Source organism: Natator depressus, chromosome 22 (genome assembly GCF_965152275.1).
Source record: "Natator depressus isolate rNatDep1 chromosome 22, rNatDep2.hap1, whole genome shotgun sequence".
Lineage (NCBI taxonomy): Eukaryota > Metazoa > Chordata > Testudines > Cheloniidae > Natator > Natator depressus.
In genome coordinates, this window is record NC_134255.1 from 871,549 (window position 1) to 896,447 (window position 24,899).

Sequence of the window (24,899 nt, forward strand, 5' to 3'; positions counted from 1 at the left end):
GTCTGATTTAAGTGATAGGTTACATATCACAGTTAGTAGTTCTGCAATTTCACATTTGAGTTCCTTTAGAACTCTAGGGTGAATCCCATCTGGTCCTGGTGACTTATTACTGTTTAATTTATCAATTTGTTCCAAAACCTCCTCCACTGACCCTTCAGTCAGAGACAGCTCCTCAGATTTGTCACCTTAAAGGAATGGCTCAGGTCTGGGAATCTCCCTCATTATCTGCAGTGAAGACCAATGCAAAAAATTAATTTAGCTTCTCTGCAACAGACATCCTGTATTAAGGCCTTTAGCACCTCGATCGTCCATTGATTGTTTGGCAGGCTTCCTGCTTCTAATGTTGTTGTTGTTTTTGTTTTGTGTTTTGTTTTTTGTTTTATTTTATTGTATTTATTTATTTATTTTTGTGTCTGGTAGTTTTTGTGTCTTTTGCTAGTTGTTGTTCAGATTATTTTGTGACCCTCCTACTTATACGTTTATACTTGACTTGCCTGAGGGCAAGTCTACACAGCAAAATTAAGTCAACCTAAGGTACATCATTGTACAGCCACCCAAGTAACTAAATTGCTTTTGCACGTCCATGCTACTCTCCTTGTGTCGGCGGTGTGCGCTCTCACCAGGAGTGCTTGCACCGATTTAACTGTTAGTGTGGGGCGTTGTGGGATAGTTTCTGAAAGGCCTCACCAGTCAATGTAAACAACACAGTGTCTATACTGGCACTGCGTCAACCTAACTACATTGACCTCAGCACTATGCCTCTCACCAAGGTGGAGTTATTAAATCGGTGTAGTGGGCAAGTTACATTGGTGGGAGCTACATTTTAGTGAAGATGCTTTCGGAGTTAAATCCATGTAGGCTGCCTCACATAGAACTCTGTAGTGTAGACCAGGCCTGAGTTTATGCTCCTTTCTATTTTCCTGAGTAGGATTTGACCTCCAATTTTTAAAGCGTGTCTTTTTGCCTCCAACCACCTCTTTTCCTTTTTTGAATTTGGGGTATGCATTTAATTTGCGCCTCTATTATGGTGTTTTTAAAAGTTTCCATGAAGCTTGCAGATATTTCTCCTTTGTCACTGTTCCTTTTAATTTCTGTTTAACTAGCTTCCTCATTTTTCTGTAGTTCCCCTTTATGAAGCTAAGTGCTACTGGGGTGGGTTTCTTTGGTATTTCTCCCCCCCCCCAGGATGTTAACTTGAATTACATTATGGTCGCTGTTACTGAGCGGTTCAGCTATATTCCCGTCTTGAACCATCCTGCATTTCATTTAGGACTAAATCAAGAATTGCCTCTCCCCTTGTGGGTTCCAGGATTAGCTGCTCCAAAAAGCAGTCATGTAAGGTCTCTATAAATTTTATCTGCATCTCATCCTGAAGTAACATGTACCCAGTCAATATAGGGATAGTTGAAATCCCCCATTATTACTGAATTTTCTATTTTTGTAGCCTCTTTAATCTCCTGGAGCATTTCACAGTAAGCGTCACCATCTTGGTTAGGTGGTGGCTAATAGTGTATTCCTTCTGGTATACTCTTATTATTCAAGATTCTATGGTATAGTTTGATTCATTTAATATTTTTACTATATTTGACTCGGTGCTTTTTTTCATGTATAGTGCCACTTCCCCACCAGCAAGACTTACTCTGCCATTCCTGTATATTTTGTACCATGGTATTACTGCGTCCCATTGATTATCATCATACCTATTATATCAATATCCTCCTTTAATACCAGGCACTCAAGTTCACCCATCTTATTATTTAGACTTCTAGCATTTGTATATAAGCACTTATAAAATGTGTCCGTATTTAGTTGTCTGCCTTCATGTGATGCATTGAATGGGACTCTTTTTCATGGAGGACAGGTCCATCAGTGGCCATCAATGGACCAAACCCCCTAGTCCAGGGGGTGTCTTCCAACCCCTATATTCTATGATTCTGTGATTAACCATGCTCTGGGTGTCCTAAATCTCTGACTGCTCAAAGCTGGGACTAAATGACAGGGGATGGATCACTAGATAAAATTGCCCTGTTCTGTTCTTCACAAACCCAGCTATCAATATTTCTAATGATGAAATCCCCCAGTACTATTACCTGGCCATTCCAAGTAATCGGGGTCCCTTCCCCTGGAAGAGTATCCTCCGTACGAAAGGCTACCATACCATCATCTGAAAGGATTGAAGGATGCTTACTAGCTAAAGGCAAGGACTAGCTTTGTCTTTTAGCTAATGACAAGAACAGACACAGGCAAAACACTGGCCTGTCAGACTCGGTGTGACAAGACGGGAGCCCCTGCCTCCTAGAGGGGGAGGAGTTAACCTTGGGGACCCAGTGACTGACCGGATTACAGAACCGGATGTGCAGCACCCTCTGCACAATGGGTCTGAGTCTCTGGTCCTTAAGAGCAGCCCTGACTGTCCAGGGCCGCAATAGGAGGGGCTAGCCCCAAGGGTGTGCACCACTCTCTCCCATCCCCTCAAACCAGGGTTCTCCCAGCTGCCTTGTGTGCCCCCCGACTGCCTGCTACTAGGCCTCCCCAGAGGGGCCTTGGTGCCTTCCCCCACCCATCTGTGTTCCATATGGCCTCTGTTACTGCAGTAACTGAGCACCTCACAATCTCCTTGTATCCTCTCAACCCCCGTGAGGCAGGGTAGTGCCACTGTCCCCATTGTACGGAGTGGAAAGGGAGGCATGGAGACACCACTAGGGTTGCCAGCTTTAGTTGGGTGTATTCCTGGAGGTTTCATCACATGACATAATCTTCAATTAATGATTAATCTCTGATCCCTGGAGACTCCAGGACAATCCTGGAGGGTTGGCAACCCTAGACACAGCAGTAGAGATACAAAATCAACTATTGTGCTTTAAAAAAAAAGTATTTAAATTCAGTACATTTATATTTTTAAAAATAAACCTATTGAAAATAAAATTTTGAAATTGAGATCCTATACTAGGGCCTAAAAATTGTACAATCTGTTAAAATTTCCATTTAAATAAAATTCAAGCAGGCCATGTTCATTGCTGAACTTTGAAAGGAAGTCAAAGCACTGAGCTGGGGGAAGTCACTGGCGAAGCACCTGGAAGCAGAGTTTGTTGAAGTGCTAAACCAGCTTTTGACGGCAGTAGCCTCTTCTTCACATGCAGAGAGAATACTTTACTTCCTTCACTTCAGTTTATTCAACAAGTTCAGTTCCATGACTTTCTCCTCCAAAACTAAGAAACCAATTTGGGAGTTGAAAAAAAAGCAGGAAAGCTTGTTTTCCTCCTCCAGTCTATGAATAAAAGTGAGGTGTGAGTCCTACTTATCGAAAATTCAGAAGGACAATGCTCAGCTGCTCTTCCTGGTGTTTATTTTAAGATGTGAGCTTTAGAAATGTGATTAGTGTGCAGTGGGTGTGCCTTGTGTGTCAGAGAAATCCAAATGGTGGGCCATTTCCCTGGGACCGTGTAACTCCTTGTCTGGTTGTGCTTCGGATAACATTTCCTCCCTGTCTGCAGTGTTCTTCTTTCCCTATCTGCCGTATGCTTCCCGAACATCTGGAACTCTGCAAATAGTGTGATGAAGCTGTTTAATTGACCAAGGTGATCATTAGCACCGCTGATGCACCCAACGTATGGGATTGGGATGAAAGCAAACGGGAGGAAAGAAGAGGATGGAAGGGGGAGGATGGAGGTCCCCTCTGTGTCTTGGGGTTTTCTGACACTGACCTTTCTCCCCTCCATCTCCTCCCCAGGGTGTGGTGGAGTTCTCCTTATGCCTGCTGTTTGCAAAGCTGGTCAGTTACACTTTCCTCTATTGGCTGCCTCTCTACATTGTGAATGTTGGTGAGTCACAGGAAGCTACTAATGTCCATTTAACTACTTCACCGTGTGTGCTCTGGATGGAGGGTTCTCATTCTCCTTACTCCAGGCAGGAGTGCACAGGCTTCCCACAGAGGAATCTTGCTCATTTGCTCTTAGTGTTCTAGTGAAAGAAAGTGTTCTCTGCTTCCTAGTAAGTGTTCAGTCTCCTGGGAAAACCTGGCTGTGGTTCAGGAGTGTGTGGGGACCTCAGCTGACGGACACAGATGTGCACCACAATGGCAGCTCAGCTCTTGTGGCCAGCTGTTCTCAGTGTTGCCCATCGTGGTGCTGGGCAGGTCCATGGGGTTTCGATGCAAATGTTGCTCCAAATTAAGCAAGTGACAGTGTGTCCTGTGCCTGCAGTCTAGGGTGCAAGTGCCTTACAGTGGGCTCCTAGTGAACAAGGCGTCGTCTTGGGCATCCACAAGAGCTTGTTCTGGCTCCCAAGAGATCCATACCCAGCATCAGTGGATGCCTGTGTCTCAGCCCCCACGAGGTCTGGCTCCTGATGCCAGGAGAATAACCACACAGCCAGAGCTCAGGCTTGCTCTGAACTTCTAACAAGTGAACGTCTCTGTTGATGCATCTCATTTCATTGCAGCTCACTTCGGCGCTAAGGAGGCTGGGGACCTGTCCACGCTCTTTGATGTTGGTGGCATCCTAGGTCTGGCATTCTTCACTCTTGCTTGCTGTGTTGCCATTGTGGACAGGGAGGGATGATGACTTGTGGCTAAAGCACAGGCCTGGGACACAGAGAGGAGTTGTATCCCTGGCTCTGACCAGGGTTCCTGGGGGGGACCTTCGCCAACTCAGTTGCACCTAAACTGTCAAATGTGTCTCCTGATTTGGGTGCCTACCTTGAGATGAGGCGTGACTCCCAGAGGTGTTCAGCATCCACCACTCCCATTGCTAGCTGGAGTCGTGGGTGCTCAGTGCCTCTGACCATGAGTGTCACAAGTTGGCCCTGTTCTCTGCCTGGGCTTTATCTGAAAAATGGGAGTAACACTTGCCCTTCTCACCGGGGCATGGGGGCTGTAAGGATTGACTCCTGTTTGTAAAGCATGTTAAGAGCCATGGAAGGCGAGTGCTAATAGAAGTACCAATTATTATCACGTATTTTTATTATTCTGCTCACTGATTGGCTTGTAGTGACAGCTGTTTAGAATCTGGGCCCTTGCTGCATACGTCTGTTTTCCAGCTCACAGTGTGAGTTGCCTGGAATTCTCTCCTCTGCCTGGGGTCTAACCGATCACCAGACAGTAACATCTGTCTGCAGGGCCCCGAGCACCTTCCTGAAATCGTGTGGAAAGGCAGCAGTGGGACAAACCCCTGCTCTGACAGAATACAAAGTATGTGACTTTCTCGTGCAGGAGGCATTCTGGCTGGTCTCGTATCGGACTACACTGGCGGCAGGGCCACCACATGCTGTGTGATGCTGATAGTGGCTGCTCCCATGGTGCGTATTTTGATGGAAAATGCTCACTAGTCCTTGGTCATGAGGGCTTGACATGAGCCTCTTCCCTCTGCTCCTCCCAAGTAAGCCCCTTTGAGTCATATGCACTTTCCTGCGATGAGTGGCCAGATGGAATCTTGTGCAGGGAAGTCTGGAACCTAGGGCGGGATCAGCATGAGTCACAGCTTGCATGTCTAGCTCTTGTTCCTGGATGAGGATATTCACTCTGGAGCTCTTCCTAGCTCTTCCAGCATCCTCCACAGCTGGGCACAGGAGGCCATGTGAGAGGCTTTCCTCCACCCCCTGCGCTCTGCTCACTGCCCCTTCCTGAACCTCTGCAGTGAGGGTGCCACCTCCCCCTCCCTTGGGAGTCTACTGCACTATCCAGCTGCTTCTTCCTAAACTTCTACTCCATAGCCTGATACCAAGTGCGCTTGGTCTGCACCCGAGAGACTGACTAGCTTCCTGGTTCTGCCCTGTGCTAGCTCTTGTAATGTCCTCCAGTAAGAGACAGGAGCTGTAGAGCAGTTCTCTCAGCACTGCTGCTCCTCTGCCTAGTCAATGTGGGTCTGAAACAGAAAAGCTGTACTCCACTATTAATGTTCAAAACTCCTAAGTGTCATTCCTAGTGAGGCTGAATCAATCACTGAATAGGGACGCATCTACTCCCTTTATCATAGAATCATAGAATATCAGGGTTGGAAGGGACCTCAGGAGGTCATCTAGTCCAACCTCCGGCTCAAAGCAGGACCAACACCAACTAAATCATCCCAGCCAGGGCGTTGTCAAGCCTGACCTTAAAAACCTCTAAGGAAGGGGATTCCACCACCTCCCTAAGTAACCCATTCCAGTGCTTCACCACCCTCCTAGTGAAAAAGTTTTTCCTAATATCCAACCTAAACCTCCCCCACTGCAACTTGAGACCATTGCTCCTTGTTCTGTCATCTGTTAGCTGGACTAGAAAGGCAGCCTTCAGGGTCTTGGTTTCTCCAAGAGGAATGGAGGTTGGGAGGAAAAATGAATAGCCATCCCTTTTGTTCTAAGGCACTGGAGTTCTCTGCAGCACAGGGGAGCTCTTGGTGCAGCTGTGAATCAGTGAGGTGCAGATAGCAGTCCTGCTGCTATGCAAATTTGGCAGGAGGCTGGCATCTGACTGCTCCCTGCTGGAGCTCTTCCTCTGCTTGAATGCATGGTGGCATAGGCAGGGAAAATTATGGGGAGCCCTCCTGTCTACTTTGCACAGCACCCAGTAGCAGCCGTGAGGCTGTTCTTAAACTCTGGCTGCTCATCCAGGCGTCCAGGACTGTCCGAACCTGCTGCACAGTGATGGGAAGATGGGCCTGTTGGCTGGTATTGTCTGGGCTGGTGGCAGGTTATGGTGCCTCTGGGTCACCAGATCAAAGCAGCCAATGTTGATAGTTGCTGAAAGCAACCCAATCCATCCATCACAGTGGACAGAGCACTGCAGATACCCGCGGGCTGTTTGCGGATCGGATGCAGATGCTAATTTTTTATCTGCGCATGGCTCTAACAGTGGGACTCCTTCTGCCAGCCCAAAGTGTCCTGTGGGTTCTGGAGTAAAGGAGGAGTTAAAGTTAAAATGTTTGTGGATTTTCCCCCTGTGGGTAGGTTACCCCCCACATCTGTGCTGAACTCCACTTCAGTTTGACTTCACCGTTCACCCCTAAAAGCAACTAATTGGACCAAGTTGCAATGTGAACGCACTCTGACTCTTAGTTGCCATTCTGTTCCCAGCCCAAATGCCTCTGATGCTGCAGTCTATCATTAGTGCAAAGCTGCGACCGTGTTACGAATTACACCATGTAGGACACGCACACAAGTGCTGCGAATTACACCTGGTAGGACACGCACACAAGTGCTGCGAATTACACCTGATAGGACACGCACACCAATGCTGCGAATTATACCTGATAGGTCACGCGCAGTTCGAATCTAGGCTGCGGCACAGAAATAAAGTCCACAACTGCAGAGTTCCCAAAAGACACTAAGTTTATTACGCTCGAGCGTGGTGCCCTCCTGCTAGCCAGGAGGGGACCCTGAATAGAGATTATACAAAGGTTATATACTTTTTAGCAAAGCATGTTGCCCTCATGCATCGGAAACCTTAGCCAATAAACAAACCCTTGTCTTATCTACCACCTATCCCTGCTTGGTGCATTCCTCGTGCTATACCAGTATGTTAATTACACAGCATGGTTCTAAAGCCATGCATCAGTAACTTTTATTATCAGGATGGGAGGCCTCACATCAAGGCCAAGAGACAGGGAGTTAGAGACTGACAAAAACCAGATACTGGGAGTCAAGGCAGGCTGGAGACAAGGAGGAGGATTTTCACAGGGATTCAGTATCTAAGGATTACTCCTCCTGGTGTATGCTGTGCTGGCATTTAAACAATGGTGGGCCCCAAACCAAAATGAAGTCACATATGCTAACTTTTCCTTAACAGTCCTCCCGTTTTTTTTTGTACGTCAGTAAGCTATATCGGGGCTGAGTAACCGCGCTGCAGGGTTAGCAACTGCCGGCAGCACATACTGCAGCTTTGTAGGCGTACAAAAAATAACGCAAAAACAATAACAGTAAAAAAAAAGTAAATACAAAATACACCGTCCCCAAGTCCCCACATCCAGGAGCCATGAGGTGAGCCAGTCCCAGACCTCCTGGAATCCGGCGCTGGTAGTGTCGAGGCTGATGTGGTGGAATAGGGCTGCCTGTTGCTTGAGGATGTGGATGTCAGTTTCCACCCTATGGTGCTGATTTACAAATACACAACAGCTTGAGTTGACCAGAGCACAAACCCCGCCTTGATTTGCAAGGAGATAATCCAGGGCTAGGCGGTTTTGCAATGTAGTTTGGGATAGCTGGGTGACTTCAATTTGAAGGGCAGATAGAGCATCTGCAGTAGCATTTGCCATTAGTTCCAAAGCAGCTGAAATATTAACTATAGCTTTTTCCAGCTCGCTTACTTCCAACCATGGCAGAAACCAACGCACAAAGGAGTGAAAGCCTTTGGGCCGATAAGAAAGGGGGTTTAAAGGAATACTTCATCGGTCCCTCCATACTAGATTGCGGATCTCTCCCCGGGTCAGGTTCTGGTGTACTGTCACGGCGGGTACTATAGCCCCTAAGGTACATGGACCACACCATCCTGCTGGGAGAACCTTATAGGCTGTGTGATTGCATAACCAATACCAGCCAGACCCCTCGGGGACTGGCCACGGGGTTCTGGAGTAGGTAAAGGGACCTCCTGCACCAGAGCTGATTTGGGTGGTGTCCTTGCACCCCACAAAATTCCCTACAAAAACTGTATTTTCTATGCCCTTACGTCGTGACACACATAAAGCATAATTACCCTGAGCCACCATATCAATAGACCATATTTGGATTGTAACATTCTAGTTAAATGTAGTGTTTGCCCATAGCTTAGCTTGGAGTGTTCAATTAAGGGGGATAGGTACCCCTACCAACGGGACCCCCTGACCTAAATATGTGGGGGTATGAATACCAATCCAACACTGCGCTCGATTTACACCCTGTTTGATAGCACGGGTTAAATTCAAGAAGCTATTGCCCTCCCATCCTTGTACTGGACTTGGGAATAGGGAGAGGACCCCCCAGGCAAACCATACCAATGTCGACATCCTCCCCTGTACCATACAAAAAACACTACCCCCAATGTAAGTCCAATAAACAGGAACACAAAAAGTCCTGGTGGGCTGTGAAGGTCCCAGTAGCTGGAAAGCTCAGTCCATGGGTTGGGTGTAGTGTTCATTCGTGAAGTGGCTCGTCCAATGGCTTGTCAGGGTCAGGTGGGGGTCCCAGCGCCAACTTAACGTAGCTATGATGGATCCAGGAACCTTTACCTGCAAAGAAGTGGTGGCAGATGGTGGGAGTAATGTTTGTGGCTGTAAGGCGTTTTTGGTATTTATACTTGCCTACAAGCACAGGTTCCAGCCTCTGGAATAAACCCACCCCACCACTTCACTTCACATTCCCAAGAATACATCCCGCAACTTCCTCCCTGCCAATGTACAATGCTCCGTTTTTGCCATCAAGGCCAATTCTCAGTGTCTTTTGCAGTCAGGAATCCTTGGGTTTTGGTGGTTTTAGCAGAGCAGGCGTTTCTTCTTTTTTCTTGGAACAGGCATGGTTTTGCATTATACAGGGGAGAGGTTACGAGCACGTCACTCTGTAGTGCTTTGGTTTCTTTAGCAAATACTGAATGCAGGTTAGCTTTGTCAGTGGACAAGGGAGAGGTTACTAGCACTTCACCTTGGTTTTTTTTTTCCTGCTGTTTAAAAGGAGGAAAGAAAAAAAACCCAGAAGGAGGGACAGGCTGATCAGTAGTCGAAGTGAAGTCATCTCGAGGTGGAGGGGTCTTTTTGCAGTAAGAAGCATGGGTCCAGGAAGTCAGTCCTTGGCACTTCACAGCGGTGTTGTTAGTTAGCAGGACTTAATAAGGGCCTTTCCAGCATAGGGCCAGAGTAGTCTTTTGTTGATGGACCTTTATTTAGACCCAGTCACCTGGTTTTAACAAATGGCAGGTTTGCTCAGGATTCTTGAAGCAGGACTTCTTTTACCTGTAAATACAGAGACCTAACACATTTCATTAATGTCTGGCAGTGTGTTGCAGATCTCACAGCTGCTTGGGCACATTCAAGCCCCCCTCTTTCTTGGCTATTAGCCAAATCCTAGCTGTGAGTAGTGTCCTTGGGCAGGCCAGTGTCCTATCTTTGGACCGAGCCTGCCAGCTGCAGCGTTGAATTAGCTCGTCCTCCGTTTTATTTTTTTTTTTTCCCCTTCTTGGCTTTTATTAACCTGCAAAGGAAACTTTCACTTTTTACTTATACACCTTTGTTTAAAAAGGAACACATGTACATTGCCCATTATACAGCACTTTAGTTCTGATTGTTTAATGTATGCCACATACACCCTTCTAGGAAAATGACTTTTTTACAGAGCTTTGGAGCAACAAGCCAGGACAAGCACACCCACTTTTGAGGAGTCCACTTGGTACAACCTCTGGTGTCCAATAGCTTTCCTCCCTCCCCAGCCCTCTGGCTAAAAATGTGAGGTAGCCAGAAGGATCTCATGTATAATATGGGGAGCGGGTTAACCTTTCATGTCCTTGCTTTCAAAGACTGTTGGTGTGCAAATTTTAACAACAATTTTTTTTAATTAAAAGATCTGGCCAATGAAATTTTTTTTTTAACTTAAGCAAATGTATTAAACTTTAGTATATCACATTTTTTGATATTATCCAAACACTTTGTATTCCAAGTTGAATAAAACAAGTATCTGCATTTTGATTTAATCCTTCTATTTAGTTTTAAACTAAACTGTCCTATGAAAAATTAAACACAGCAATTCTGGCCACAAGACAAACACCACAAGACAGGACATAGAACACAGAACAGAATTCCTATTGTGCCAGTAAATTCATGAGATGTTGAATTGCTTTTTAGCTGGCATCAGTTTTCTCTGATTTTCTGAAAGACAAAAATAAAACACAGATCTACCCCTTTTGGGCAGTCAGTCATTGCTTAAAATATTTTCCTTTTATACAAATACCCTTGTTAATTGCAGGCAAAACAGAGGAATTACCCATATTTTCTTGTATTTGTTTTATAGGCAGCCCAGGTTTCAGTGGCCTCTACCTTATCAGTTAGGTAATTTACATTAAAACAAATGCTTTCCGGCTTGCTTTTGGATCCACAGGTTAAAGATTTTTACTTTAAAAAGGGCACAATAAACTTTACCAGACTTTTGATTGCCTTTTACTTTTAACTCCTGCTGTCAAACACACAGCGACCTGAAAAGGAAGACACCACCTATTGTAGCCCCTTGGAGCCTAATAAGATATTAATTAAGTAGCACTGTATAATTGCATTTCTTTGGAAAAGGGCCCATTTTTTTCCAAAATGGCTGCAAAGAAACCAAGAATTTTTTTTCTTTCCAGTATTTCACAAAGTTCAACTGCTTAATTCTTTCCAGCAACTAAAGAGTTAACTTCTTACTTTCCTTTCTTAAATCACTTGCTTATTTCCCAAAACGACACCCAATTAACTTAGATTTTACCATTTCAAGTATTATTCCGGGATTTACGTTTTCCATGCCTGTAATTCTTTACTCCTCTTTTTTCACTATGACCTTCAAGTTTTCAACCTGTTTTTCAATCTCTCTATCTGTTGCCTGCCCGCTTGGGCCCGATCCTGTTTTTTTTTTTTCTCTGAACTGTTCCTTCCATGAGCACCAGCTTTGTTTCACTACCAAATTAACAAGGAGGGTGGGCTTCTTAACCAGCCCCCAGCCCTCCTGGTCTCTTTTCTTAAATATTTTTACTTACAAGGGCTACCCGAGTCCTCCCCCCATGAGGCTTGTCACCTGGACGGAAAGCACGGCTAATTGGCAAGCAAGGAGGTGACGGGCATAAGCCAGAAAGCCGAGGGTAAGCCGGAGGAGGGCCAGAAGCAGGCATAGCACAGAGCGGGGCTGGAGACCCCTGAGATGAATAAGAAAAGGAGGAGGAAAGAGGACGTCCTTTCGCATGCGCATAAGCCCAGTTGTTCCATACATACCAATAATCCATCTGGGTTGGAGCTTTGTTTTCCAGCCTTTTCCTAAGCGCTGTTAATTTTCCCCAGCAAAGGAACCATCCAGTGGCCAGTCAAAAGGTGTTTGAGTTGTTAGTGCTGGCCACTCAACCTTACATAAAATAACAGCTTTTTTCCTACCTAACCCATGGGTGCCAGAAATATTTCCCCAATTCTCGAGAATTTCAGCCAAAGGGGTCCCCTTACTTACACTCTGCCCAGAACCCATAATGGGCTACCAAAAGGACACAAAATGTGCCACCTTATCGCCTAAGCGACGGCTCACCCCCCCGCCCCTTGGAGTTCTCAAAGGTGAACTCACCCTGTGCCGGCTGGAGCTGTCCGAGAGGAGGAGTGTAGTCTCGCTTGTTGGGGCGAGCCTAGAGTCCCTTCGTGGTCGCCAAAACTGTTACGAATTACACCTTGTAGGACACGCACACAAGTGCTGCGAATTACACCTGGTAGGACACGCACACAACTGCTGCGAATTACACCTTGTAGGACACGCACACAAGTGCTATGAATTACACCTGGTAGGACACGCACACAAGTGCTGCGAATTACACCTGGTAGGACACGCACACAAGTGCTGCGAATTATACCTGATAGGTCACGCACAGTTCGAATCTAGGCTGCGGCACAGAAATAAAGTCCACAACTGCAGAGTTCCCAAAAGACACTAAGTTTATTACGCTCGAGCGTGGTGCCCTCCTGCTAGCCAGGAGGGGACCCTGAATAGAGATTATACAAAGGTTATATACTTTTTAGCAAAGCATGTTGCCCTCGTGCATCGGAAACCTTAGCCAATAAACAAACCCTTGTCTTATCTACCACCTATCCCTGCTTGGTGCATTCCTCGTGCTATACCAGTATGTTAATTACACAGCATGGTTCTAAAGCCATGCATCAGTAACTTTTATTATCAGGATGGGAGGCCTCACATCAAGGCCAAGAGACAGGGAGTTAGAGACTGACAAAAACCAGATACTGGGAATCAAGGCAGGCTGGAGACAAGGAGGAGGATTTTCACAGGGATTCAGTATCTAAGGATTACTCCTCCTGGTGTATGCTGTGCTGGCATTTAAACAATGGTGGGCCCCAAACCAAAATGAAGTCACATATGCTAACTTTTCCTTAACAACCGTGAGACCCTGTCCAGGAGGTCAGAATGCAGGCTCTGAGGTCCTGGTCCTGATGCTGTGCTAGAGCAGTGACAGCACCACAGAGACAAGTTATCTTGTATTGCTGGATTTCACCTTCTTCCAGACTCTGGATTCACATAGCCCACCAAATGAAACTGAATCCCAAAGACAGCTATGTTTGGCTGGCTGCCCAGTTACCAGCTGATGGTATTTTATCTGGCAGTCGAACCACAGAACTGAAGGCCAAATGAGAGATTCTGCCTGTTATTCCCCTTCAGTCCTGCCCTCCCATAAATACTTGCCAACATCTGCTCTGGCTGACTTACTCAATTCACACTTTCTAGAAAGACTAAAAATTTTCTAACCAAGAAGTAAAACTTAAATTCCTCTTAAAAGCACATTGCTGAGTGACCAGCAGGTGTCTCTAGAACGCTTCCCATAACCCTTGGCTTCGGATGTGATTGGGTGGGATGTGCACTGGCAGGATTGACACTGACTCCTGCTCTCCTGCTATGTGGCAACGACCCCCTTCCCTCAGCAAGCAAGGATGGAAGTAACACTCTCCTTAACATGCCACAGTGGGCCTCTTTTCCTACACTCAACTCTACAACTCCTAAAGAGATCTCCATTCAGGATAATGGCTGTTAATCAATCTACTGCTGTCTTGGAACTAACAGTGCCTTCTGATCCTTGAATGACCCCGCCTCCCGCCCATATCTGGGTATGTCTAATTGGCTCTCCTCACCCTCTCTGTTTTACTCTTGTCTGGGAGAAGGGGTGAGAGACAGGTACAGAATCAATACTGCTCTGTCATCCACCCTGACACATCTGGTTCCAGGAGTTTAGCATGGAAAGCATGAGAACTTAGCTGTTGGAGTGCAGGTTAGGTTTGCCCAAGAGCCTTGTTGAGCAGAGGCCAAATTCTTTGAGCATTTCCTTTTGCGTTCAGAGGGAGCCGTGCACATGTGCATGTACTGCCCCCCAAATCCCCCAGCCACAAACTAGGTCTAAATTAAGGACCTCGATGTTTATTTATGCAGCTAAGTATGTGGGCTGACATTTAAAGGGAATGAGCACCCCAACAGCTGGCTTCAGCGGGACCTGCAAGTACGTCCGCGGTCTCTCGGAGAATGGATTTAGCGCCTGATAGGCCCCCAAGCTAGACAGTATTGGGTCCCTCCTTTGTCTGAAAGGATCCAAATGTGGACTCGGGGTCTTGCACATTTGGCGGGGGAGGGATCGCTCAGTGGTTTGAGCATTGGCCTGCTAAACCCACGGATGTGAGTTCAATCCTTGAGGGGGCCATTTAGGGATCTGAGGCAAAAAAAAATTGGGGATTGGTCCTGCTTTGAGCAGGGGGTTAGACTAGATGACTTCCTGAGGTCCCTTCCAACCCAGATATTCTATGATAAGATAAATGCTCTTAGCTGGGAAAGGGGACAGGACAAGAACCCAGGCAGGGCTTGCTCACTGCACCTTGCAACTCGTCTGGGACCCAGAGATGGTCTGCTTGATCTCGAGAGGAAGGCGAGTTCCTTCTGGAATGGGGTCGGGGGGAATTTGAGACAAATCGCTGTTCTGTGTCCAGGATTGTCCATGGAGGGTTTCCATGGAAATAACCCTGATACTTGTGTCCACTTGTTCTAGCTGCAGTTAGGCCCTCCACCCAGCTGGGGTCTATGGAGGGAGAGCAGAAATTAGGTAATGGGTTTGGTAATTCTAACCTTCTGGCATAATCAATGTCTCCTCTTTGCTTCCAGCTATTCCTGTACAATCACGTTGGCCAGAATGGAATAGCCAGTTCAGTAGGTAAGTAGAACTTCAGACTCTTGTGAACAAACCAGTGAGTTTGTTCACAAGTTTGAGTTTCTAGATGAGCCATCTCTGCCTCTCTGGAGGCAAATAAACCCTCTAGACTCCTCCCATCTCCTCCAGAATGATCTGCCCTAGGGAAATCTTAACTGGTAGACCCTGGACTATAGTTACGTACACTGGGAGAAGATGTCTGATGCTAGACGGCTCTTTAATCTAGCAGCCAAAGGCAGAAGTAGATTCCAGCCAATTGTACCTTAAGTTGGCAAAGTTCAAATTGGAATAAGATGGCTTTTTTAACAGGGAGATTGGTTGACTATTGGAAGAATTTATCTAGGGATGTGGTGGAATTTCCATCATCTGGACATCTTCTTCTTCTAAATCACATCATGGCCCCAGCAGTTATTGGGCTCAATGTGGGAATTGCTGGGTGAAATTAAGTGGCCTGTAGGAAATCGGACTCAGTGATGACTGGGCACCCTTCTGGCCTTAAAATCACAACTAGTCACCGGTGCCACACGGTTGCTATTGCTGTTATTTTGTAAATCTCCCCTCCCCACCCCCCCGCCAACACCCCATTTCTGTCTTCAGAACCTGTTTGCATCAAGGTCCCCAGCAAATCTTCCTCTGATCCAGGCCTCACTCACTGTCACCCTTGTCAAAGCACCTAACTATGGCTGAGAAGTGCAGAATAAAGTGATGCTGTCACAGCCCAGAATGTTCCCTTCCCATCTGCACTCAGCCTTCCCCAAGCCTCAGCTTATTCTTTTGTCACCACTGTAGTCACGTTCTAGGCCTTAGAGTAGCCAGGGGGAGCGGAGATGCAATGGACCCCCAACTAGTCTTATATCATCTCCTTGCCCTCTCCCCAGGACTCAGGCTCCAATCAGTTATCAGCCAAGTGACTGAAATGGAGGTCACGGTATCACTGAAGTCGTGTTGTAAGAGTTTGTTCCTGCCTGCAGGAGGATGGTTCTTGAGCCAGGCACTTGGGGAGCAGAGGAGGGAAGATGTGACATTCTGAAAGGGAAGAGTAAATGTGTAATGCAGAACCAGTCCTGCAATGGCCTCCAGAATAGTATGTTGGAGATGGAGAGGGGACACTCAACCTAACAGGGCCTTCCTGGGCTGCCTGTAATTCCAAATGGCTCTTGCTTCCAATTCCCTTGCTCCCAGGGTGACCTTGTTGTCCCGCTATGAACTCAACGGCAGAACTGTGAGCTCATAGAAGTTAGAAGCACCCAGGAGATCCTCCCAGTACAGTAGTGTAGCAAATACACAAATCTTTGACTGAATCGCCATAGGCTCTTGGCATACAGCAGGGCCAGCTGTGCTGTAGTATTGATACTCTTTCTCTTTGCAGCTATGCTTATTATATGTGGTGCCCTGGTGAATGGGCCTTATGCTCTCATTACGACAGCGGTTTCAGCTGACTTGGTAAGAATTCTACTGTTTGTTTTTTCTTAGGGCAGGTCTATACTTAAAACACTGCAGCACTTCAGTGAAGACACTACTTATGCTGATGGGAGAAGCCCTCCCGTCAGTGTGTGTACTCCACCCCCCCCCGACAGGAGGTAGATTTGTCAGCGGGAGAAGCCCTCCTGTCAGCCTAGTGCTGTTTACACCAGGGATTAGGTGGTTTACCTGCATTGCACAGAGGTGTGGATTTCTCACACCCCTGCATGACGTAGTTATACCAACCTAATTTCCTAGTGTAGACCTGGCCCCTCTCGTCTCACTCGAGCCTTTTTTCTTATTTTTTGGCTAGGTCAAAGTTTGAGGCCTTCCATTCCAACTGCAGCTTTTTGTGCACCGCCCTCCATACAAAGGCTGTCTCCTCTCCGTAGAGGGTTATTACTGGTGTATCATGTGCAAATACCTGCATCTGGGGCCTCTCCTTAGTGCAAATCCCTCCTCTCGCCCCCACCCCCCCGGGCTAGGATCGCACACAGCACAAGTGCAAGAAAGTCTTCTCACCGAGTGTAAAGCTGCCACCTGGGCTGAACCCTCCTGGTGGCAGGGGGACAAGGGCTGGGACGCTGCATTAGAAACTTGGAGGGATTTAAGTGACGTGGTACAGAGTGCTCAGACATCTCCGAGGCAGTTCAGAAGGATTTGTGGTTTTATGCAATCTGCTGGCTGGCTGTAAGCATCCCTGAGATAAATTCTCCAGAGCAGCCTTTCAAGTGTAAGGTGTTCGTTGTTATCTGTTTCAAAAGATTTCGTCCAGTCCAAGTGTTCCTCAGTTACGCAAGGGTATTTCCTGTTGCTGCTGCTTTTAGGACTAGAACATCTTACCCCCAGCTCTGGCACCTGCTTGGACTGAGACTCTTCAGACCAAATGTGAGGCTAGCTGGTAAACAAGCTCTATGCTCTGACAGCACAGAGTCCCATTCCTTGCCATGGCCCCGCTGCCAGCAACTGCCCACAAGTTCCTCAGTAACAAACTGGAAGGCCTTCTGATGGACAGGGGAAGCTGTCTACACGGTGCTCGCTTTCTCCTCTAAATAACATTCTCTTAGGAGCTTCCCATTGAGACTCTATTATAGTGGGGAAGTAGCACCACTATACTTAAGGTGTTTTTACAGCCTGCAGTTGGGCTTGCATCAAGCTAACTTCCCTGTACTTCAGCGGGAGCAGAGCTGAGCCAACACAATAAGCTTTTGAAAATTCCATCCTTAATTCATAGGGAAGTAACTTTGGGTTGTTGTTTTTTTTTTTTTTTTTTAAAGATGACACTTTCAGCTTGTTCAAATTGAAGATATTTCTACCTGCTTTCATAACTGGCTTAAAGTTAGGATTTTGGGTGTGTGGGGAAAGAAAAGAAGGGACTTAAAATCTAACCCCTGTTGAATTTCAGTGGTATTTGGGCACCTGGCTCTGAAACCTTTTTGAAATCCCTAGCCTTAAAAACTTTACAACTGCGGAGTTAATAAAAAATCAGATGGGATTAAGATCACTGGATTTTTAGCTCTCGTAGGAAGGGTCTGGTTTATATTTGTGCAGTGCCTAGCACAATGGAACCTTGCACATGATTGGGGTCACTGGGCACTACAGCAATGGAAGTCCTCAGTAATGATCCTATTATCCATTCATCAATCTTACTATCAACTCAGGCAAGCTACGGAGGTGCCACCCCCACCCCTCCTCCTCCAAAGATTCAGTACAAATGTAGCTGAAACACTGGTATGTAACAGCAGAGAACCTGACCCAGGTCTGGCCCCTGTTTCAGGCAGCAAGATGCAGTAAATCTGCAAAGAGGCCAGCAAAAAAATCATTCTCCCCCAAACCAAACTTCAATCTTCAAAAATCCCTCGGCTCCAACCAGCACAAGCCAGGACTCCAGAGAAGCCAAAGCAGCTTCTCCTTCAGGCAGAGCAAAGTACTTCAGCCATTGTGAGCTCTAGTGCTGCTCATCTGCCTTTGGTACATGGCTGCAGGAGGCAACATAAAATGTGCAGATAATCAGGCTATTGGAATGCTGCCCCTTCCTGGTACATAGAAGGGGAGCGAGTTCCCAGAGATGAAGAATCTCCCTCTCCAGGGGACGTATTCAAGAAAGGGGTTTCCCCTCTTCAAGGAACTGTCTCTCTAGAGTGTGTCTTCCTAAATCTGCCTTCACAGAAAAAACCTCCCTGGCACTTTGATACCAGCATTCCTCGCTGGAAGCTGGAGACAGGTGCTGGACTAACCCCAGTAACCAGAATGAGTCAGGGTTCAGGATGCACTGATGGATCACAAATTGTACCCCTCATTTTCACTCCAGTATTTTGATTTTTTTTTTAACTTCACCTCCCGCACAGGGAACTCACGAGTGTCTCAAAGGAAATGCAAAAGCCCTGTCCACTGTCACAGCCATAATTGATGGGACTGGATCTATAGGTGAGTAGGGTTGGCTGTACTAACAAAGGGGGGCAAACTATTCCAAGAACTCCATACAATAGCTGAAGAACCTAATTCAACTGCCAGCTCTCCTGGCCCCCAGTAGGGTCAATGTTCCTCTTGCCCCCAGGCACGAGCACCCTTTGCCCAAAGGGAACGCAGGCTGCCGGTGAGCTGGGAGTGGTCTGGGGCCAGCCCAGCTCACTTTCCTTTCAGAGAAGGGAAAGGGAGAGAGACTCTTTACTTCCCTATGCAGGATGGTGATTGGGTCCTGTAAGCTTCAGCCAGCCATTCTCGGGCAGGCAGAGAGACGGGAAGGGAGGGGATAAGACTCAGGGGACCTGTTGTGTTCCCGCAGCCCTCTTTTCCGCCCCCCCCACCCCGGGGGGTGGGAGCTAATGGTGCTGGTGCTGCAAGGAGCTTTTCATACTGCCAAGAAGAATCAAACTCCATTGCTCAGAGGGCCCCGGTGGTTAAATGGTCCCCAGTGCCCAACAAATAACCCTGCTGTGGAACTGAGCTAGGCAGTGAGGCACACCCAGGCTGGGACTAGAGGAAAGTTACTGCCGGCTACTCCAGCTCTGCCTGTGGTTGGAGCCAGGGGTGTCCAGACACACTCGCTTCCTGAGCAGGGCTGTGAGGCTACTGCTGGCCATGTGGAGACTGCTCAGAGGGGAGACCTGGAGCAAGTTCTTCCGCTCTCTTCTGGCCCTTGAGAAGTGGGAGCTGGATCTGCAGGCCCAGCTGCAGCATCCGGCAAGTCTGGCCAGTGCATGATAGCAGGGGCGGTGGGAGAACACAAGGGGGCATAGCTAATAGCAGCGGCTGCCAAGGTGGAAGTGGGAGCAAGGCGAGAAACTGGCAGGGGGAGGAGATGACTGGGAGAGCAGGTAGAGGAGCTGGAGCCTGCACCTCTTGGCACATGCAGCTGTGAGCATGCAGCCTTCAAGCACTCACTCCAGCACGTGTGTCAGAACTGATGTGGGGGCTGGGTATAGGTTTTCTGCCCTGCATACGCCAGTGCCCAAAGGCTGGCTGCCCAGGATGGTTCCTGGCTGCTAGTGATGTGCTTTGTTTGTCCTTTGCAGGTGCTGCTCTGGGCCCCCTGCTGGCAGGGCTGATCTCTCCCTCTGGCTGGAACAATGTCTTCTACATGTTAATAACAGCGGATATCTTGGCTTGCCTGGTGGGTTTCTCTTGAGCCTGCTGTGGCTTCTTGATGCAGATTAGGGGATTGGTGTGCAGCTGGGCCAGGGGTTGTCTGATTTCACAAGCTAAGTGTCTGGCATGGCCAGCATTTGGATGGGTGGCCTCTAAGTAAAGGCCAGGAGCTGTAGCACATAGTGCTGGTGCCTGAGTATTTGGTGCTCTTCTCTCCGAGGCAGCAATGAATTCGTGTCCCAGCATCCTGAGGGGTTAACATCGTGTCTGACAGACAGCACCCAAAGCATGCTTATCAAGCATAGAGGGAGGAACTCCGGTGTTGTGACCAAATGCCAGTGGGGTTAATTCCATTTGTCTCCCAGAGTTACTCCTGGAGTGTCAGCTGGATACAGGAGTCTTCATTTCCTGCCCTAACGCTTGTGTAGTGCTGCTGGGCACATGTCAAACAGCAACTGGTTCTACTATCAAGGTGGCTCCATTTCAGTGTGGGGAGCATTTCCATCGCTTAGAACATGCTCTGGGAGCCTTCAAGATAAAAGACAAAAGCATGCATGGTGAAAGTGGTGGGCTCTGTATAAAGCCAGGCATGATGAGCAGCCTCTTCCATCTACAGTGCTGCTTTTATGCACAGCAGGTTCTCTTAGCCATCGTGAAGTGGTTCCTAGATTTGTAACACAGCCTCGGCTCTGAACCGCTTCACTCTTCCTAATTCCTTTGCACTGCACTGGGGCATCGAAAGAAAATCTGCACTCTTTTCTCCCCCTTTTTCTCTGACGACCAGTGCTGCTGTTAACTGGCCAGTGGTCGCTGAAAGGGGCCAGGTGATCAGCAGTCAAGGCACTAGACTGGAAGTGGGGATACCTGGGTTCTATTCCTGGCTCTGTCACTGACCTGTGTACAGCACCTAGCACCACCGTGGGGTCCCAATCTTGGTTGGAATCTGTGTTCTTGCAGTATTCCTCCTCCCCAGCCCCAACAACATCACTGCTCTGCCTTTTTGTTGGCTTTCCACTTCCATAAGGAGGTAACTGTGCTCACTGAGACTTGCATCCTGCACCTTTCCATGGACATCCTGATCTACATCAGGAGCTTTTCCACTCCTGTTTTGTCGGATTTTTGATTGCCTTTGTGCATGTTTTGTTTTGCAGGAACACGTTAGAAAACAAGACTTTGCAGGAATAGTCATGGAGATGGCAAATTATGTGAATGTTTCAGAGCAGTTGCAGAAAGTAAAGCCTGTATTTAACCAAGTGTTGTCATTAGAAACCTGATGTTAGGAATATGCTCATCCAATCACGGGATAGATATAGGCCCTGTGACTCCTTCGTCCCATCCGAATTTTGACTCTTGAATACTCATAATGAAAATGCTCTCAATCTACAAACAAAGAATTATTCCCTGAAACTGTGGTGAATTATTTATTCACATTTATACATTTATAGACAATACATGGCCTGACAAACTAAATTCAAACTCAATCATTCATCCAGTTTTGTTTGCCTACTTCTCATTCACTCCGGGGATGGGGCGGGTGGGGGGACTGTATCTTCAATACTTTCCCAGAGGCTAGAATCGTAAGTCAGATATTCATCTTGAGTGTCTTTTCCCTTCCAGTTCCTTTCCCGGGTGGTGTATAAAGAGATTAAAGGATGGTGTGGCTGCTACACAAGAAAAAGAGGGTATGTGCTTCTAAAATCCCAAGTTTTCGAGTATTTCTATGACTGTTCTCAGATCTCCTGTAGCACTGGCAGAGAAGCCCCCACTTCCAGCGGTGTGTCCTGGCCTGGCAAAATATGCAGGTATCGTACATGCTGAGTGCACATAGGAGTTTGAGATATAAAGTAGGTGCCATTGAAAAGGGAAACATACCGTACTTGAGTAATTTACCTTTACTGCTGCATTCCCTGCATTTAGAATGGGAAGCACCCTAAATGCTGCTGTAAATGTTTTGTCTTTGATGGAACCCCCTGCACAATGAATGCCTCCCCACCCCCTATCCTATCCCCCAAGCATGCCCAAAGGGACATCTAGAACCTGGGCCACAGAAGAACCCAGGGAGAGTTATGACTGTTCTCATGACCCAAGAGTTCTACCTCCAGCCTGGCAGAACCCTAATAATGTGTTCTAAATGAGTTGTCCTTGTGTGTCTTCTTAGCTCGTGTGTGGCACTAACAAACGCAGTAGTGTTGGATGGGAAATAGTTTGTATTGTGAGTATCTCTGGTATTTTGCTGCCGCAGCTAATTCCATCTGCGATTTATGCTGATTTTTCTTTCTTGGCATTTGTGGGGTAAACATGAAGGTGTCTGTTCTGTGGCAAACTGAAGAAGAGCAGAGACCCAGGGCACAGTAGTCCTACATCAGCCTTGTGAGGGAGCAGCTTCCAAAGAAAGGATCCAATATGTCCACCAATAGTGTCCATCCCCAGTGCCTGACTGTGACAGCAGAATACGCTGTGCTCTGGGTCATATTGCAGAGTAGTGGGGCTAACTGACCAGAATACTGCTTGAAATGTCCAGACACACTGGTCTGGACACCAAATTTTTAGTCATAGAGTATAAGGCCAGAAAGGACCATCAGATCATCTTGTCTGACCACCAACTAGTTTATTAAACTAACAAACTACTAGTGGCAAAGTACATAGCCCCACTGCTCCTGTAACCTTGCCAGTGAGTCTGATGATAAAAATATAAATGTAATGACATACCAATCAAAGTAATTTCCAAGCCTGTGTAAAGTGAAGGTAATAATCATGTGTCTGAATCAGTATTGTCATAAAAATACTCCTGTCCTGGAGTCAAAACAAATTGACAAGATTGTAGACTACATTTCTCAGAGGCCATCTTTGCTCTTTAACTGACAGTCCCAGGGCAGCTCATGATGGTGTAGGGCTGTGCTTTGCCATATGGGATAAGGTGTGTTCCCGCCATGCTCTCAGGAGCCTGGTATGCTACATCTTGATTTCGTTTACAGGTAAACAGCTTTTTTGGTAGTCATGTTCTAGGCTCCTGTGTTACAGTAAGTCTGGCCCATGTCTCCTCCTCAGCCCTGGTGCAGAGTAACAAGACTCCTGCTTTCATGTCTTGGCTACCTTGTCACAAAGGGCCGAGTTCTAGCTTCTCCAACCTGCACAAGCTCCCTTTGGAGTGACAGGAGTGACGTGTGCCCATCTGCCGGCAGAAGTGGGCCCCAGGGAGAATGTGTTGTGAGCAGCTCTGGCTTTGGGAATGTGCCACTCTTCACTTGCTGGGCCCACCAAAGGGTGGCAAACCTGCTTCCTTTATGTTGGTCAGTCAGGGTGATGCTTCAGTCTCTGTTTAGAGCCCTTTGGTGTCTGAGGCTCCAGTCTCATCCCTTGGGAAGGGAATATGGTGGGCTCAGCCAGCTAATGACAGCTGGACCTCAATTTATATCTGGCTGGTTCTGCCTTCTTGAGAGAGTCACCTCAGTAGCAGCCTGGAAAAGTAGGGCTGTAGCCAGGGTGCCTCTTGTTGCATTTCATGAGACAAGGTTCCCTTTCTTCAGGGCTTGTGAGCCTGGCACAGTTGGGAGAACTGGGCCAGAAGGCTGTGGGTTCGAGTCTCTGCAGTGTGATTCTGGCTCATCCTCAGTGATAGCTGTGCAGAAGCAAAGAGAGAAGGGAATGCTGCAGTGCAAGAGCTGCGACATTCAGCTAAGATGAAGGCCAGATCCCCACAGGGATGTGGGCATTGCAACACCTAACTTTTAGGCATCTAGAAATCCCTGGAATAAAAACAGGATCCACAAAGCCTGAGTTAGGTGCTAGTTTCCCTATGCAATGAATTGGGGGGCAGGTGCCTAAGAATGGGACCAACAAAAGCCAGCCTCTTCTCCCATGGATCTGACCTGACAGTAACATCCCATCTGCCAGCTTTTGGTGGCTGGGCTAGGAAGTTGGGCATTTCCCAACAGTCAGTTCTGTCCCCAAATTCCCTCTTGGAGTAAGGGGTTCTAGTATCTAAAGCTGAGGCCCAAGTGGTCACTGGGGGCTGCCTCACTGTCTGCATAGTCACTGCAGTGCTGGTGTCTCCTTACGTTGGGGACCCCCAGCCTCTGGAAGGTGCTGCAGCCACCCCAGCCCCTGGGTGGTCCTTGCGTGTCCCTCTTGGGTTGTTTCTCAGACTCTCACCATTTAGTTCCCCACTGAAATCAAATTAACAGCTGTGAGCTGCTTTCTGCTCGCTGGGCCACCCACTAAGCTCTTGCGTTAGCAGGAACCAAAATGGTGGTGATATCTCTGCTGCCTTCTCTCCCTGCTTGCTCCTGTTTCTCCTTTGGCTCTTTCCCTCGCACAAGGACTCCATGGCTCTAAAACTCAGCAGGTGAAGTGAGCTGGGTGAGGGCCATGCAAAGGGGCAGGATGTAGGTACTAGTGACTTGGCTTTGGATTCTGGCACCACTGCAGTTATTGAACAATCTCCATCAGAGCAAAGTTCCATCTGTCCCTGACTGTATCTGAGCACCTGGGAAGCGGTGGCTATTAAGGCTTAAAAGGGCTTCGGAAGCTTATTGAATGTAATTAAACTCATGAAAATAAACTCTTCCTTGGCAGGCGCCTGCCTGATCACACTCCATGGGCTGTGCTCTAATCATGGTTCTTGTTCTCGCAGATTTAAAGAATTTTGACCTGACTCCCTGTGACGGGAGGCAGCGGAGTGCAGCAGTGACGGGCTTTGCTGGCAGAACCCACCTTTTAATGCTCTCCGTTTAAAGTGGGAGGAATTTTATGGAGGCAAAATGAACTGGGAAGATGAGTAGTTCTCTAAAACCCAACCACCACGGACTCTAATCCTTGGCAGCAGCTTTAACCAGGGCGAAGGTGCGGAGAAGATGGTGTATTCTGGGCCAGGACTGTTTTGTGAGGCATAACTGGGGCCTCTGTCTCTTACCCGCTGCCTCTGCTCCTCTTCCATTATTTCTTTTATTATTAAAAGGGTGCTAAACCTGTGTTGTAGTGGAGCTCCTCTTTGTCCTGG

At 47.5% G+C, this 24,899-nt stretch overlaps 1 protein-coding gene across 1 annotated transcript in view; it reads left to right on the forward strand.

The window, feature by feature from the left end:
* Nucleotides 1-24,791, forward strand: part of SLC37A2 (solute carrier family 37 member 2) — a 63,533-nt gene extending 38,742 nt beyond the window's left edge. Inside the window, exons 10-18 of the mRNA XM_074936715.1 lie at nt 3,731-3,821; nt 4,441-4,503; nt 5,210-5,295; nt 14,806-14,854; nt 16,221-16,294; nt 18,661-18,739; nt 19,828-19,925; nt 21,518-21,582; nt 24,534-24,791. Coding sequence (XP_074792816.1) covers nt 3,731-3,821; nt 4,441-4,503; nt 5,210-5,295; nt 14,806-14,854; nt 16,221-16,294; nt 18,661-18,739; nt 19,828-19,925; nt 21,518-21,582; nt 24,534-24,549 — 621 coding nt within the window. The 3' untranslated portion in view covers nt 24,550-24,791. The remainder of the gene's footprint in view (nt 1-3,730; nt 3,822-4,440; nt 4,504-5,209; nt 5,296-14,805; nt 14,855-16,220; nt 16,295-18,660; nt 18,740-19,827; nt 19,926-21,517; nt 21,583-24,533) is intronic.
* The last annotated feature ends 108 nt before the right edge of the window (nt 24,792-24,899 follow it).